At 45.7% G+C, this 17,300-nt stretch overlaps 1 protein-coding gene across 1 annotated transcript in view; it reads left to right on the top strand.

Annotated features, from left to right (window-relative positions):
• Positions 1-17,300, top strand: part of TMEM163 (transmembrane protein 163) — a 221,394-nt gene that overhangs the window by 126,951 nt on the left and 77,143 nt on the right. The window contains exons 3-4 of the mRNA XM_034654463.1: positions 6,030-6,073; positions 7,409-7,500. Of these exons, the coding sequence (XP_034510354.1) occupies positions 6,030-6,073; positions 7,409-7,500 (136 nt within the window). The remainder of the gene's footprint in view (positions 1-6,029; positions 6,074-7,408; positions 7,501-17,300) is intronic.

The raw sequence follows: 17,300 nt of genomic DNA, 5'->3' as shown, positions 1-17,300 counted from the left end.
ATTTGTTTTTCAAACTGCTTCTCCGTCTTTTCCTGCAGTGATGACAGAATCAGCATCCTATCACAGATTATTGAAGTACAAATTTGTTTGAGTGGGAGAGAGTTTGGACGTTACTGGACGTCCTGTTGAAGTGAATTGAACATAAACCAATTAATTTTGACCCCTCTTAGCTCCAGCTCTTCTGTCTAGGCTGCCACAAGCGTGATGAAGGGGGCGATGGAAAGAAATCCACTCTCAAGTGGGGTTAGTTACCTGGCTGTGGGCGAGGTGGTTGCCAGGCGTCTGACTGACAGAGGTGGTCTAATTAAAGTGGGATTGATTTATTAACGGAGCTTTACTGGCCACATAATTTAGCAACTCCGAGGTGTTATGGGGCCTGGGGTATTGCTAAAGAGTGTTAAGGCTCAAGATAATTATTGCCTTACTTAGGAGAGAATGACAGATGGGACCTCATTGTTGCTGTAAATCTCTCCGGCCATTGAAATGGCATTCTTTGTTTGACGTTGTTGAGGGCCCTCGGTGCCATTGACCACAGTCGCCTTGCTGGCAGCCTCCCTCTCTGTGCATTTCCAAGGCCCTTCGAACCTCCCCAACCCTCCCTCAAAGCTTGCTGCTTATTCAGCTGCGTGATTTGCATTCAGCTTTGTCCTGACAATGGGTTGCCTGGGTCCACTCCATTTTCCAGCTGTCTTTCTGTTTGAATTTGAGTTTCCAGCTGATGAGCTTTCTGGCCCGAGTGTGACTTAGTTAAAGAAGGTCTGGTCTTGAACCGGACCTGTATAAATATTTATTTAAGACTTCTGTTGTGTGTGTGCTTCTGGGAGTGTAGCTGTTATTACTCCCTTGACACATAAATGAAAGTAGAGTGCAGGACAAGTGAAAGCCCAGGAGGCGGGAGAGCCCTTACACAGTGAGGGACATTTTGCTTATGTGCCACATCCTGGCTTGCCTGGCCCTCCTGTGTGCTTCTGTGGCAGTAGCCAGCCGCTCACATAGGTGATCTGGCTCAGAGAGCTGGATTTCGGAAACGGAGCGACAATAAAGATGGGGATGATAGTATGTGCTCCCTTCAGCCAGAAGCCTTGCATGCAGCCTGCTCCCCGATGTGCCTCATAAATCTGATTTCTGAATCTGTTTGAGAACTTCGGCTGTGTTGTTAGGAGTTGGCTACTTTTTTTCCCCCAGATAAAATGGATTTCTTTTTTCTGATTTGAATGGTCATGTATGGTGGTTGTAGAGAATGTGGAAAATAGAAAAATAGTAGAAAGAAATCCACTCAGGTATCCCTACCCACCACAGACTCACTACTGTTACCATCTGAGTTTTTCCCCCTCGTTGTTCATGGCGCATTTTAAAAACATAGTTGTACTGTAAAGCTAGTTATATCACATATATCATCTTGCATAATGCCCTTTTCTACCTCAATTTTTTGCTAAAACAGCAAGGAAATCTATATCACATAACTTTGCTCTTGTTCCTTTTTGCTTCAGGCAAAATGACCTCACACATACCAGGCGTTTCACCTCTGGGCCTTTGCACTGACCGTTCCCATGACTTAGAAGGTTCTTCCTCCAAGTGACTGCATGGCTCACTCCCTCACCTCCTCCGAGTCTTTGCTCAGATGTCACCGACTCAGTGAAACCTCTGCTGACCTCCCCATTAAGTTTGCAGTGGTGCTAGCCAGAATGCCTCCTGACCCAGGCCCATCCTTTTCCATGACACCCAGTGCTGAGGGCGCTAATCGTACCAGCTCTGTGTTTATTGTCGCTATCATCATTCTAACTCATGAGCTCACACAAGCACTGACTAAATGTACTTCTGGTCAACATTTTGACGTATCTTACCTATAGCTTATTTTTTTAATGGACTGGGCTTTAAGTATCACCCAGCTGCTGGACATGTAAATCGCATCCAGTGTTTTGCTATTATAAATTACAGAACCCTACTAGGAACCTTTTGTGTATTAAGTGTTTTTCCATTTCTTAAGCATTGAAAGAGATTTTTGGACATGGGATTAATGGACAAGGTAAACTGTATTAAGACTCATGGCTGCAAGTGATATAAACTCAACTCAAACTGGCTCGAGCGAATTAAAGGAAATTCTTGGCTGACCTATTTGCAAAATAGAGGGGTAGACTGCAGGTCGGGCTGATTCCAGAGGTTCAGTCCATGTTATCAGGGGTCTGATTTGTGTCTCTTATCCTTCATCTCTGCTTTCCTCTGGGTTGGCTTCATTGTAAGGCAGACTGTCCCCATTTAGGGCAGAATTGCTACCCGTAGCTCCTGTTTTCGTGCGACCAACTGTACAGTCCCGTTAGAAAGACATCCCCTTCCCAGTCTTTTTAGCCAAAACTCAGGACAAATTCTCTCGCTGGCTCACATTGAATTGTGGCACCCTTGAACCTTTAACTCTGGCCGTAGGACAAGGATATACGAGAGTGGGGGTGAAGATGTCCTTCTACCCAAACCACAATCTCTGAGGGTAGGGGAGGTACCTCTCCCCAGAGGAGACCCAGGGTGCCCTTCTCTAAATGAGGGATGGATGCTGGGAAGGCCCCAAAACTACAGATCTTCGTTTTACTTACGAACATTTTAGGGACTTGTGCCTTGTAGGGGAGGAAAACACAGAAAAGGAAGGCGCCCAGCCCCACAGCTTAAGCATGCATTTTTGGATGTGTGAGGCCAACGTAGTAATCAGATGGCGGTCTGCTGCCACTCTCACCATGGAAAGGGTGAGGGCCGTAAGGCCCCTCCCCCAGCCTCATCTCCCTAGGGGAGGAAGCTCCGATGGCCTGTAACTGCATGCCTCGTGGGCTGTTGGTGGCCCCTGGCTCCCAGAGTACATGTTTAAAATATGAGCGGTAGAGGTAAGTTCTAAATGGTAGGAGCGAGAGAGTTCCTGAAAATTTCCCTAGGGGGTTCTGATAGCTGTGCTCTCTGGATGAATTTGGAGGCTTCTGACAGTTGGGCACTCCATTCCAGAGCAGCGGTGGCAGCTCACAGCCACGGTGGCTCCATTTCCTTCAGCTCTGTGGCCCCAGCCTTGACCCAGAGCGATTTGGGTAAGAGAGCTCACTTCACTACTGCCCCCCAACCCAAGCTGATCTCTCTGTGCAGCTTGCCAGCTGGCAGCATAATTTCGAGGTTGAAAGGGTCCTTATCTGTCATCCATTGTGGAAGGTGCACCTGTCTTAAAGGCACTGCTGGACTTTTGTTGGACCTAGGGTGGCTTTCAGCTACCCTTGGCCAAGTACGTCTGTGGCTCCAGGAGCACCTGCCTTGTAATCCCTCGCTTGGTGGGTCATCCTGGCCCAGGCCTGCTGTTCTCCAAGGGGGAGCTGCTCACAAAGGGAAGCTATCCGAGCCAAGGCCTCGTGGAGGGCCCTTCAGGGTACCCTGCATTCCCCATGCATTTTTGGCATTTTCTCCCTTTCAATCTCATCAAGGAGATGAGATAGAGGCAATTTATAAGTAAATGGTACATGTTAGTCCTTCCCTTCTGTGAAGGATCTGGGTTAACCTGGAGCCCTCTTGCTCACATTTTCCTTGGTGCGTGGGGGACAGAACAAAATTAATATTGCACTTGTGCTCTAAGCTATTCATCCACTGGGCAGGCTTGAATCACTCGCACAGGCAGAACTTTACATATAATTCTGAGAGGGTTTGAAATCATGGACACTGACTCCGTTTGAGTCAGGGAAATCCACCATCAATGGCCATCTCCTTTGTTGGATTCCAGAGTCTCTAAGATAAAGTTCCTTGTGTTTCTCCATATAATCAGCTGGGTGTACACCTCTTTGAAATCTCTAGTCCACAGGGTAAATGTCTGGTATTACCGAATAACTGAGTCAAGCTTTTTATTTTATTTTATTTTATTTTTATTTTCATGTTTTAATTTTTTTTTTAAGATTTTATTTATTTATTTGACAGAGATAGAGACAGCCAGCGAGAGAGGGAGCACAAGCAGGGGGAGTGGGAGAGGAAGAAGCAGGCTCATAGCGGAAGAGCCTGATGTGGGGCTCGATCCCATAACGCCAGGATCACGCCCTGAGCCGAAGGCAGACGCTTAACTGCTGTGCCACCCAGGCACCCCCATGTTTTAATTTTCTGATTAAGCTTTTTTTAAAGTAATGGTTTACTTCTTGGAAAGCAGGTGGCCTTCCGGGCTGGCGAGTGGAGTGCTTTCTCAGATGTGCCCTCCCTTCCATGGTGCCCAGGCTGGACAGGGTCGGGAGAGATAGTGCGGGAGCTCTGGGGTGGGCAGCTCTTCGTTTTCTGCTGTATATAGGGTCTGTGCAAGATGTTAGCAGGAGTTAAAAAGTTTCCACTGCTGATAAAGAAGTAACCCACAGAAAGCACACAGCTGAGATACTGTAAAAACAGGCTATAAAGTAAACAACAACAACAACCCAATACTTGTTTCTATAAAATTTTATGAAGCTTACTTAATGAGTTACTGAGTACTTAGTGCAAGTCAGGCCCAGCATTCTCCAGTTTATCTTGGTGCTCAGGGCAACTCCCCGGAGGATCTCCTGCCTTTCGCCCATGTCAGCGTGGCCTGTGAGTTGAGTTCTTTGGGAAGATCCGGTGTTCCTTTGTACCACCACAGCTGTGTTGCCCATGAAAGCTACAGCCCGTCACTGTATACAGCTGGCTCTGCCTTCTCCCTCCTCCTGCCCGTAAGAGCAACAGAAGGGATAACTGGAACAGCTTTTTGCAAGAACCAAAGATGGCCAGGGATTTAATGAATTGCATTTGCCTTACGCAGCCTGAGGACTGGAATATAGCTGACCCCCAGGGGGGGCTTGGAAACATTAAGAGGCCAGTGGTTTCCTTGCGTGAGAGTCGTATTTAGCCCAAGCTTGGCTCTCTGCTCCTTGGTGTTTGTAGCAAATGAAGGCCAACTCCACTTCCGTGTTCACAGGTTTCAGTTCTAACAACATTGATTGACCAACTAGACTCTTGGTCGCAATGCCTTATTCACAGAAAATGAAATATGCTTGGTTCACATTGGGTCACATGACCCCGTTATGGCTGGGGGCAGGGGTACAAAGCACAATATGGCTCTCCAGGGCCCATTTGTGGATGTTATGGATACGTCAGAGAATGGGTCCCAGAGAAGGGACATGGGGTGAGCTGAGTGGGGGGGTCCAAATGGGTATTGGCCTCCATGCCCCACACCAACACCTCACTTACTCCACAAGTCAGCCTTTGGTCATAGCTGTGCCTGGGACAATCCGCTTCAAAGCTTTGCTGACCCATTGGGTAGTGCTTCATTCTGTGTTGGAGGGTGGACATATGCTTGATAATACAGCTTTTATTTGGAGATCTGCCTTTATTAAGTCAAACTGAGAACAGTCTTTGAAGCTGGACGTTGCTTTGGCACAGAACAGATCACAGAATTAGGTAAACATGCTACTCAGTTAACTTCCCCCAAAAAAGGTGGATAGATTTTTGAATATGGAGAAATGTTTTAATTATGAATGTGCAGTCTACATTTGTAGACATCTCTTGTTCAAGATCATTGCTATTGTTTTTTCCCAAAGTTTCCTTGAGGCCTACACTGGATTTTAAGCTCTGATGGGCAAGAGATTTCTCTCACCTGTGTTAGCAATGGCGTGTGAGTGTAGATACCACCTTATGATGGGAACAGTGTGGATGGTGGCACTTTTGCTCTGATAGTTTCATGTGGCTCCCAGCTCTCTGTTCCCAGTTGCTAAATTCTTAAAGTCTTAGCAGCCGTTTGATTGACAGATGCTTGGGCATTTTCATTCTGAAGCCGGCCCTGTGGTGCTTGAGGACGCGGTGGGAAGGGACACTGTTACCGTGGAGTCTATACCTTTTCACTTCATTCTTTACCTGTTTTAGTGCATAGGTGTTACAAGTACAGTTAATTTTTAACTGAATTCTCTGGGAACTTTTCCAGGGATGTTTAAAAGGCCCTATCGGCTGTGCTACTATACTCAGAAATGAGAGAAAATATCCATGAGGTCTTAAAATATTCTGAATAATATTTTCTTTCTTTTTAGCTGTCTCCGTTATGAGGTACAGCGCCTCTGCTTTTGGGTTTGCAGTAAGTAACCTGAAATGTACTTTTATGAAGTTTTGCACGTTTTTCCCGAGCCCACGCATCCCACCCTGGGCTCGCCGTTCAGAGGGTGGTTAACGGATGAGAGCTTAGCATGACAAACAAACCTTTTATGGCAAATAGCTTCCATAAAAGATCACAATTTTGTGGAAGTAAACAGCAATGATGTTCTACAGGTCTCCAGAACAGATTAGGGGGATCTCATTTCCCACACCTGGTTGAGAGGATGTTTGAGGGGCGTTAGCTGGTGTTTCTCCCTCACGGTTGGAGGTGTGAAAGTGGGCGCACGCTGGAGAGAAGAAGTATTGGCTGGTGCAGGCAGAGGTGTTGGGGGTTAGGATTGGGGCCGCTGGCACTAGACAAGTCAGTCTTAGCCCCATTAGGGGTAGCCTGACTCCCAAACCTGCCTCCTGATGGGTATTGGTCAGGGAAATCGGGTCTCAGATGTTTTACAGGCTGGGCACGTTGAAAGTTTGGTTGAAGTTTTCCCACGTTCGTTCAAAAGAGTGCTAGTGCTTGTAGTTTTCCAGATGGAAAGTGCGATGTGGTGCAGCGACTCATCGGAGAGCTCCAGCTTCCTCCTCTGTAGCTTTAGGGTTTCCTGTACCTGAGGGCATGTGTTCCTGTTCCCAAACCCACTTCTTCCCCTTGCTGTGAGAACTTAATGTTTTGGAGGTTGTAGATTGTTTTCAGAATCCTTTGAAAAAGGTATGGATAGTCTCTCCAGAAAAATGGGTACATGTGCGCGTGCACACCCACCTCCACACCCCTCTCTATTCCCCCCTTTCTTCTGTCTCTGTCCCTCACACATTCGCTCATTTCATTCAAACAAGAGCATTGCGTTTTGTATATAATTTTGAAGTGTGAGCAGATTTCCCAGAACACTTGGGTGGCCCCACTCTCACCCCTGAACCTCAGGTAGACCGATCCCATTCATCGAGAGCCAGACACATAGAAGCCTTACGCCAAATCTCTCACTTGGGATTGTAGGGGAGATGCTGCAGTGATTTCGCCTGCTGGGAGATAGTTGTCAGAACAGTCCCCCCATATCTCCAGAGTGCTAGGAGCCAGGGCCCAGGGAGCAGAGCCCACTGCACCACAGAGCGGCTTTCTCAGTCTGTGGGGGCAGCGCGAGGTGTGAGGAGGAGCCGTGGCCCTGCCACCAGGCTAGCGTGTGGGTGGCCTCGGCTCCAGATTCCCAGGACCCACCATGAGGATGATGAGGTCACTGGCTCAGATCCCAAGCCTCTGTGTCTTGTGTCTTCACAGTCATGCCTTATTAACTCTGGAAAACACTAACGCTGTGTCTCCTTCTCCTAGTTTGATGCCATCCTCGACGTCCTGTCCTCGGCGATTGTCCTGTGGCGTTACAGCAATGCTGCCGCTGTACACTCTGCCCACAGGGAATACATGTAAGTGGATTTTTCTGTTCTTCCAGGCTGCAGGAATCTTGTAAAGGAGGGCCACATCATTAGGCTGTCAGCGTAGCTCACCTTGCAGCTTTGGTCCCAGGGAGGAGAATAAGGACCCAAATTGACTTCGAGAGTGCCTGTTGTGATAGCAGCCATGTGATAGGCACCTTTTGGGATGGTCAGATGGATGGGGTATCCTTTTATAATTCTCCCTGTTCTCCGCTCTAGAGTTGGGAGGGAATGTTGGTATGCTCATTTGTCTGTCTGTCCTGTCCTTGTGTCCACTGATCTGTCCATGTTTCAATTCATCCATCCTTCCATCCTCTTTCTTTTTGTTTGTAGAATCTTTGTTCTCTTGAATTTTCATGCTTTTTTTTCTTCCTTTCTAAATAAGCTGCATTTTCCACTGTAATTTCTGGAAGACATCTTGAGGATGTTCTAAATTACCCTACTCGTCTTCCATTCCTCTCTCTGTTAGAGGACATGGCTTGTCTCAGCCTCTGCATCCTATGGGTGATGACCTTGTCTTTGAGGAATTTGAGTTTGTGACCATAAAACATGTCTTTCCCAGCTTCCTTGTTCTTTATTCCATTTGTAATCTCCAGGCTGATAATAGTACAGGCTCCAGAGTCAGATTTCTTGGCTTTGAATCTTAGCTCTACCACTTGCTAGCTCTGTGACCATAGGAAGCTGCTAAGTGTTCTATGCTCTGTTTCCTCATCTAGAAAAGCAGGAAAACAACACCTCCTTCATAGGGGTATTATATATATTATATATGCACAATATGCAATGTAATATATATGTTATGTATATCAGGACAATATATATACATAGAGCAGTGTTTGGCATGTAGTTGAGGAAACCTTTGCCATCTTTATTAATTATTAAGGAATTATTAAGGGGGCTCCTCTGAGACTGAGCCACCACTGGGCATTAAGGGGAGAGTTTGATCCCACCTCTGTGGCTTTTGGACAGTTGAATACGAATGAATAAATGCTCCCCTGCTGTGTTTCTGGTGGTGCCCAGATGGAAGGTAGTCTTGATGGGGATGCCGTGTCATACTTAAATGTATAAATGTTGAGATACAAATATTAGGTGCTAGGGGACTCAGATAATAATATATCTGGGAGTGCACGTGCCAGATGGAAAGCTTTTGAAAGATAATGCTGTAACTGATTCACAAATGAGAACAAATTTTATCTTACTGGCGGCTTCAGGTAGAACACAGAAACTTCTTTGAAGTGTTACGTATTTATTTTAATGTGCGTTAGGTCTTCTAACAAATATGAAAGCTCAAATCTGTGATATCACAGATGATATTGTTCAGGATAAGGTTATTTTTTTTTAAAGTGAGTCAATTTATGGTTGAAAAAAAGTTAAGAAAACAATTGTAGCAAATTCATTTTGTAAAATTTCAAATAATGGTACCATCGTGATCAAAGTTGAATTAATACTAGTCTAGCCAAAGGAGCAGCTAATACAAAAACCTAAGTTGTTGCTGGCTATTATTTGAGGAATACAGTGAGAATAATCTAGAGATATGCTCACATTTCAAGAGCTTGTCCTTTTCCTGTCAGAAGAGCATAGGTTCTTTGGTTCTATAGTTGCATTGTCCTGTACGGTTGCTGCTGGTGGCTATTTTAGTACTTGGGTGTAGCTGGTCCTAACTAAGAGGTGTTGTCAATGTAAAATACTACACTCCAAAGACTTAGTAAAAAAAAAAAAAAGTAAATATTTTATTAATAATTTAAAAAATACTGATCACACGTTGATATAAGAATATTTTGGATATGGGGTGCTCCTCTGGCTCAGTTGGTATAGCTTGTGACTCGATCTCAGACTGATGAGTCTAAGCTCCATGTTAGGTGTAGAGATTACTTAAAAATAAAATCTTAAAAAAAGAATATTTTGGATATATTAGATTAAACTATTTCATTAATTTTATTTCTGTTTCCTTTTGCTAATGTGGCTTTTAGAAATTTAAAATTACATATGTGGCTTATATTATAATTCTTTTGGGCCTTGCCCGCAAAAGAGAAAGCTCTTCCCTCTGTCTTTTCTTATTTTGGAATTACTAATCCGGAATTTGATTTGCAATTCCAGAAGGAATTGAGTTCCGTGTTTCTCAATTTCTCTCTTCTAATGTGCTTTTTAAAATCTGATTTCCTTTATGTTGGAATGAGTTTCTTACATATTAGTCACAAATCTACAAATTATTGTAGCTTTTCTATAGAGTTGACGTCTCTTTGAGTGTTTGCCAGGTGGCCTGGAGTTTTTCCAAGATTAAAAGATTGATGACAAGAAATGTCTTTGGTTTCACTGTTTTTAGTGATCCCCAAACAGGTATCAATAAAAAAAAATGTATATCTCTATTGATACCCAAAAGACCAAAACTCACAGAGGAATTGCTTTGATGATTCAGATGATAGGTCACATGATGATGTCAGTGAATTCATTTGTAGAGTCTCAGTGTAGGGATTAAAACATCGCTCCACAGTCCTTTGTATTGTTGGCCTTAGTTTAAAGTTTTAATCTCTGCCTCATCCCCTGTAAATTAAAAATTCATGGAATCATTGCCAGCTGAGAAACTGATGTTTGCATATTAATGAGCATGAATGAATTATGAGAGGCATAGCTATTAAAACCATTGGCTTTCACTTAGTTGCTGGAGAACAATAAACGGGGAAATGCCCAACTGGTCCTTAGTTAATTCCTCTAATTTGTCCTACTTTGACTCTAAGCTTGAGAAAGAATCTTGAGCTTGGAATTGCCAGCGCGAGGAGGAAAGGGAGCTTCCTCAGTCTTGCCGCCTGATACTGTGTGTGCTGGCTGCATGGGATAGAGTGTTTGATGCCCGGAGGACGAGAGGATGCTTTTAGCAACACCGCGGTCTACTGCATTATACACCTCAATTGTTAAGATATCCAGCCACGGAGTGTAGCCTCAATAGTTTTGTTTTGCATTTTTATTTTTTTTTTTTACCTGCGGTAAAAAAAATACATAACATTGAATTTACCATCTTAAGCATCGTAAACGTATGGTTCAGTAGTATTAAATCTATTTATATATGGTTGTGAACGGAGTCTCAGAAATTCTTCATCATGCAAAACTGAAGCTTTATACTTACTAAACGACTACCCTCGTCCCTCTCCCCCAGCCCTTCACAACCACAGTTTTACTTTGTTTCTCTGAACTGATTGCTCTCGGTACCTCAAATAAGGAGAATCATAGAGTATTTGTTCTTCTATGACTGACTTCTTTCACTTAGCATGATGGCCACGGCCAGGTTAACAGACAGTTAACAGACGGTCTTCAGGGATGAGAAATCTTGCTTGCTTAGGTGTGGGGCACTAATCTGAGAGTGAGATGCTAAGATCCAGTATTTCACAGGTGGTTCTCGTATTGGTGTGGATTTAGGCTGGAAATGGGTGGCTGAGGTAGGGCGCAAATCAAGGGTCAGGGACGTGTGTCATGCCAGGCATTGGCTGGGTGCCCCGTCTGAGGTGGAAGGCATGCTTGCAGAATTCGGGGAGGAGATGAAGGCAGTGAAGCAGGTGCTGTTGTTGTCGGTCGCTAAAGGCGAGGGGCCGGGAGCTGGGGGCTGACAGCAAGGAGTTGGAGCGGGTGGTGCACTCTGATGGTGTCTGGTGCCTGTGGTTGTCAAAGGAGAACTCTGGAGGACTGGGTTGGAATTCAGCAGGAGGAAGGGAGGCTCTGTGAATGTGGATGAGAGAGAACACGCTGCCTCTGTTTCAGACGTAGGGAAGGCAGCGCCCCCTGGGAGCAGCTAGGTTTTTATTAGGCCAAGAGGTAAGGGCTAGAGTCAGGAAAGAGCCTGAGGCTATGGTCACTGGGCTAGGATGAAAGTGTTCTGGGGAGGAAGGGAGCCAGGGGACACAGACGAACATGGCTAGGAGGGTGGGGTGGAGACAGTAGTCCTGGAGACCGTAGATTGCCACGAGACCCCTGAAGGAATGAAGCACTATCCGTACACTTACCTTGTGATCTCCAAGCGTCCTTAGGTGAAGAATGCGTGCCGCAAAATAGTGTTTAGGGTCTTTTGTCATTGGTTTTAATAATAGAGGGTTGCCTCCGTGCACACTGCTTAGGCATATAGAAACTCTTGCAAGGGTACAGAGCAGACTGACAGCAGGCTCTCCGCAGGGAGGGGGACTAGGGGCAGAAGAAAGGCAGGAGGTCTGCTCTTTCTATCCTGTAGACCAGAGCAGCCCAGTAGAATTCTCCGCAGTTGTGGACGCGTTCTATAGCTGCACGGTGGTCCAGTGTCCTCAAACCCTCACCCACATGCGGCCATGGAACACTGGCTCTGTGGCTAGGTTTCTAGCGTGATTTAATTTAAATGAGTTGAACTGTAAATCGTCACATGTGGCTCATGGCTACCATATTGGACAGTGTTTCTTTAGGTACTTCGATCATTTTTAATCCGTTTTTAAAAAACAACCTTGTTACTCAAAGTCCAAGGGACTTGGAAATGAGAGCAAGATACTGTGGGAAGGAAGGAGGTACCGGAGGTGGCGGGTGCAGGAGGAGTGAGTGCAGGAGGAACTTGGCAAGGCCAAATGACACAGGGCATTTCACGCCTGTCTCCGCCATTGTCAGCCTTGTGTACCATGTACGGCCCTGGGAAGTACAGCCTCCCGCTGCCCTCAGCTGTGGAGGGCCATCAGGCTGCTTGCCACTGAAGGTTCGGCTTGACACTCCTTCGGGGCCTCTGACATTTTGCATGATTGAAGCACAGGTGGGGGCCCGTGAATGCTCCCCAGTCCCAGCTGTCTCCTTGGGCCATCCGTCAGCTCGCGGAGATGGAGAGGTGGAGGCAGATGGGAGGCTGTTCACCTTTACAGGCTAGAAATTCTGCAACACTGAAGCAAAAACACAGCCTGGGAGGTTGTTCACTTGCTCCAAATGTACTTCCAAATGGCATGGTGTTCAGCAGCGTATTGGAAAGCGGATTTGAGAGCTCTGGAGTAGGTATTCTTAGAGAGGCATAAATCCTGTGTGTCTCCTCATGCGAGATAAATGGGGCACACTGGTTCTCAGCCATGCAGGGTCCTTGCTCTGGTTTTTATCCCCCCCACCGCCCCCGTTTACTGAGCCAAATGCCTTGGTCTGATTACTACCAGTCGACAGGATGGCTTTTGATGACTGGTTTCAGTAATATTCTTGTTGCTCTTGGAAACAGCTCCAGAAATTGGGGGAAAAAAAAAAAAGTCACTGATCTAGTCAAGAAATGGAGTATTGGTGATTTGCTTTTGGTGTCTGATCTAAGTGGACGGCAAAGGCAACGAGTTGTACGAGGAAAATTGTGGACTAGTACCGTGTCTCCCTCACTTCTCCTGGGCATTTGATCGGACCCTAAATCAGGGACTCTGGGATAGTGAACTGTATTTCCTCTGCATCTTTCTAGCAATCTTAACCTTACAAAGCTCTTGAGTGTATTTTAACTCAAGAGCAGAACCTGACCTGGAAGAATAAATCATTTCAGAGAGCCCCCCGGTAACTGCTGAGAGCCGTTGTAGAAGGCTGACAGCCTTGCTAGCGGGCCCTGAGTGCACGTGCCTTGACCAGTCCGGATGTAGTCTTGCCTGAAGGCGGAGGAGAGTTGCCTTCCACAGTCACGGAAAGTTCATATAAAACCTTCCACGACACAGGCATGACATCAACGGGCCGAGGTGCTGTGGGCAAGATGTGTTAGAGGAAGGAGTGTCATCTTCTTGGGTCCGTGTTATGGGTGGAAAGGTGTCCCTCCAACATATATTGAAATCCTAACCCCGACGACTACACACTGTGACTTTGGGAAAAAGGGTCTTCCCAGCTATAATTCCCATATGACTGGAGTCTGTGTAGGAAGAGACAGAGGCGCACAGGGGGACCATGGCCACCCAGCAGCAGGGGCGGCATTCAGAGGCATGTATCTAGAAGCCGAGGGTCTCCAAGGATTGTTGGCAAACACCAGCAGCTCCAAGAGACGGGGAGGGATTCTGTGCTACAGGTTTCTGAGGGAGCACGGGCCTGCCCACACCTTGGTTTTGAACTTCCAGCTTCCAGAACTGGGGAGAATAGGTTTCTGTTGTCTGAGCCCCTCAGTTTGTGGTGCTCAGTTGCAGCAGCCCAGGAAAACTGCCGCCGTCCCTGAGAAGAGTCTCCCATCACACCTGCACTCATCCGCTCTGTGACCTCAAGTGATGAATGAGTTTTCAAAGCCTCAGGTTTCTTATCTGTGAAAGGGGGTGGGCCCTGATAGCTACCAAATGGTGTTGGGGTGAGGATTAAACTCAGTACTGAATGTGACATCCGTATATACTCAAAAAATGTTAGATCATGGGGCACCTGGGTGGCTCAGTCGGTTAAGTGTCCAACTCTTGGTTTCAGCTCAGGTCGTGATCTCAGGGTCATGAGATCGAGCCCCACATCAGGCTTCATGCTCAGCGCAGTGTCTGCTTGTCCCTCTCCCTCTTTTTCTTCCCCACTTCTTCTCCCTCTCTCTAAAATAAATAAAATCTTTAAAAACTTGTTAGATCACTTATTTTCCATCCCTGGAGTTTTGAAAATGTTTCTTCACTAGTCATACTAGGATAGTTTGAAATTACTCTATTATTTAATTGCTTTGGAGCAGTGTGGAACAGAAGAATTTGTGAGGAAAAAATTTAAAAACCCAAACATGTGCTGTGGCATTTTGAGAAACTTGCTTTTGACCTAGGGACATGGGGTGATGGTGTAGTGAGGTGATAAAAGATGGTTGCTTTATTTCCTGATTTCGTTTCTTCACTTCACCCCTAAAAGAAATCTCATTTGTGTGGGGCATGACTAAGTAATATGTGATTATTGTAAAAAGTTAAGGTAATTCATAGAGGTACAAAGAATATAGCAAGGGGCGCCTGGGTGGCTCAGTCAGTTAGGCGTCTGACTCTGGATTTTGGCTTAGGTCATGATCTCAGTGTCATGAACTCGAGCCCTGCCTTGGGGCTTAAGATTAAGCGTCTCTTAAGATTCTCTCTCTCCCTATCTCTCTGCCCTCTATCCCCACATCCACACAAGTGTGCACCCACTCTCTCAAAAAAAACCCCCCAAAAAGCCAAAAAACAAAACCAAAAACCCAAAACCAACCAACAACAATAGCAAAATCAACAAAGAATATAGCAGTTGTTAGAGGGCCTCCCAGGGAGAAACAGAGTTAACATTGTGATGTGTATTGTGTTTGTGTGCATGCATATGCATGGTTACGTACACGTTTTTTTTCTACATAAATAGAGACCATCTATATATACCCTTCTGCAAACTGGTTTTTCTCTACTTACCACCATGTTTTGAACATTTTCCCATCTTTGGATAAATAGAGGTATGTTATTTTTTGACAGCTAGGCAGTATTCTGTGTATGGATTTAGCATATTTTGTGAAGTAATTTTTTTTAAAGATTTTTTATTTATTTGACAGAGATAGAGACAGCCAGCGAGAGAGGGAACACAAGCAGAGGGAGTGGGAGAGGAAGAAGCAGGCTCATAAAACAAGCAGGGGGAGTGGGAGAGGAAGAAGCAGGCTCATAGCAGAAGAGCCTGATGTGGGGCTCGATCCCAGAACATCGGGATCACGCCCTGAGCCGAAGGCAAATGCTTAACCGCTGTGCCACCCAGGCGCCCCTGTGAAGTAATTTTCTACTGAAGATGTAGGTTGTTTCCACTGTCTTGGGTCTAGAAATGACCTGAAGTAACTGTCCTTATACATTTGTATTTTAATGCTTGCCTTCTTATTTCTTCTGGATAAATTACTAGCAGTCTGGGTCAAAGAATATGCTACCCTGTAATTTTGCTGCCCAGGGTCAAACTGTGCTCCAGCAAGATCGTACTAATTTCCATCCCCCTTGGCAGCGGTGAGGATGTCTGTTGACTTACCTCGGTTGGCACTAAGCGTTAAAATTATTTCTGATCTTAGCTATTTGTCCAGGTATAAAGTTGAATTCTCCATGTTAACATGCATCTGTTTAGCTATCAGTCCAAGCACACTCTCAGATGCCTTTTTGGCATTTGTATTTCTTTTGGGAACTGGGCTACCGGAATTTCAGATGGGAACGAGAAGCCTTTTGTTTCCTTTTTGAAACATTTCCCGGACTCTGGCTATACAACTTAGGTGACAAAGAAAGTACAGCTTAATAACTGACCAGATCCTCCCTGCTTTGCTCCCCACCCACCCCCATTCTTTTTCGCAGTGGCATGGTTTTTTTTTTCTTCATAGATTTAAACACCTGTATTAATTTCTGTATTGGTATATTTGTTGACTGTCTGTTGCCCTCAGAAGACTTTGAGCTCACAAGGGTAAGGGAATTCCTTAAGGGTCTTAATCTTTTTAACCTCATTCCTGAGAAAAACACCTGGCAGTTACTAGGTGCTCATTTAAAGGGTTGTAGAATGAAAGATTGAATTGCAGAAGCCCTTCATCTTACGTCAAGTTTTGGTAGCTTTTATTAAGGTGATAAAAGTATTAACTGAGCACCTGCTTTGTGCCAGGTATCAAGCTGGACTCTGCAGTAGGTAGAGGTATTTCCTGACAGCTGGTAGAGAAGGCAGATAGTGTTCCTGAAGGCTCGTGGCGAGTCATGGATACAACTGGGGTTTGAACCTGCATCTTGCTTGCTCTGAAATTTGCTCATGACCATTATGTAGCACTGGCTCTTTAAATGATCATTTGTTTGTCTTTGTTTTACTGGGTTTTCATTCCAGCCTTCCACCCCACCCCACCCCCCCGCCAGCCCCTTCCTCTTGGAAATGCCCTTTCTTAGCAATTTGCTGCAACCTAGTTTTAATTGTAGGGAGAAAGGAGGTGGTATGGATCCAGAAAAATGTATAAAATCTTATTATAAAAAGATACAACTGAAAATGCAGTCCTGGGTTTTGGCTCTGACCCTGGAAGGTGGGGAAAGGGTTGGCTGTTTGTTGGACACAAATAAACTGCTAGGGCTGCCGTGGGATGGGTTGCCATTCCCAGGAGCAGCTGTTCATGTCTTGGTCCCTTGGCAAAGGGCCGCCATGACAAGCTCTGCAGCTCTCCTGTGGCCTTGCACATCTCTGAAGGCCTTGCAAATGGAGATCATTTGTCTTGGCTGCAGCCTGGACTTCCTCCACGTTCGTTGAAATTTTGGTTCTTGTTTTCAGGCCAAGCCGGTAGCTGCGTAGGGCCTGCCGGATCCTGGGCTGAGGGCTCTGTGGGTTTGCTGTGAAGGAATAGGAGCACATCTTTGTCTAGGTCTGTGGCCTCTCCTTTGGCACCTGCTGCCAGAACAAGGCTTGTGATGAGTGGAGAGGGTTCTATGTCTAAGAACACCAGGGCCCCAAACTGTGAGTTAGACCCCTTCACCTGAAGTGTGGTCACCCTTTGGATACCTGAGCCTGGAAGTCCCCATATTTGTTGTTCCTCCACCGCCCATGTTGCTGCCTATGCTTTGTGGTGAAGACTTAGTTCAGGAACCCCCCTTGAAGTGGCGAGGTTTAAGATGGACAGGTAAGAAGAGGGTTCTTCTCGTTTTGTGACCACCTTTGGCAGTGGGATTTTGGCAGCTTTTTGCCTTCTCCGAGTGGTCCCATTTTCAGAGGACAACTCTGCGGGCTTGCTTTCTCTGGCTGTGTTTGAGGTTCTAGGGTCGGAGTTTTCATGGCACATTTCTTCTCCCTTCGGTCTCCAGCTCTAGTCCTGTGTTTTAGCCATTGGACAATTCAGACTCAATTTAATTTTGCTTGGTACTTGCCATTGACTAGTGATCAACACCAGCTGTTGATGCTGGTTATGG

The sequence above is a fragment of the Ailuropoda melanoleuca genome, chromosome 2 (genome assembly GCF_002007445.2).
Source record: "Ailuropoda melanoleuca isolate Jingjing chromosome 2, ASM200744v2, whole genome shotgun sequence".
Classification (NCBI taxonomy): domain Eukaryota; kingdom Metazoa; phylum Chordata; class Mammalia; order Carnivora; family Ursidae; genus Ailuropoda; species Ailuropoda melanoleuca.
This window is presented reverse-complemented; position numbering and strand designations above follow the sequence as displayed.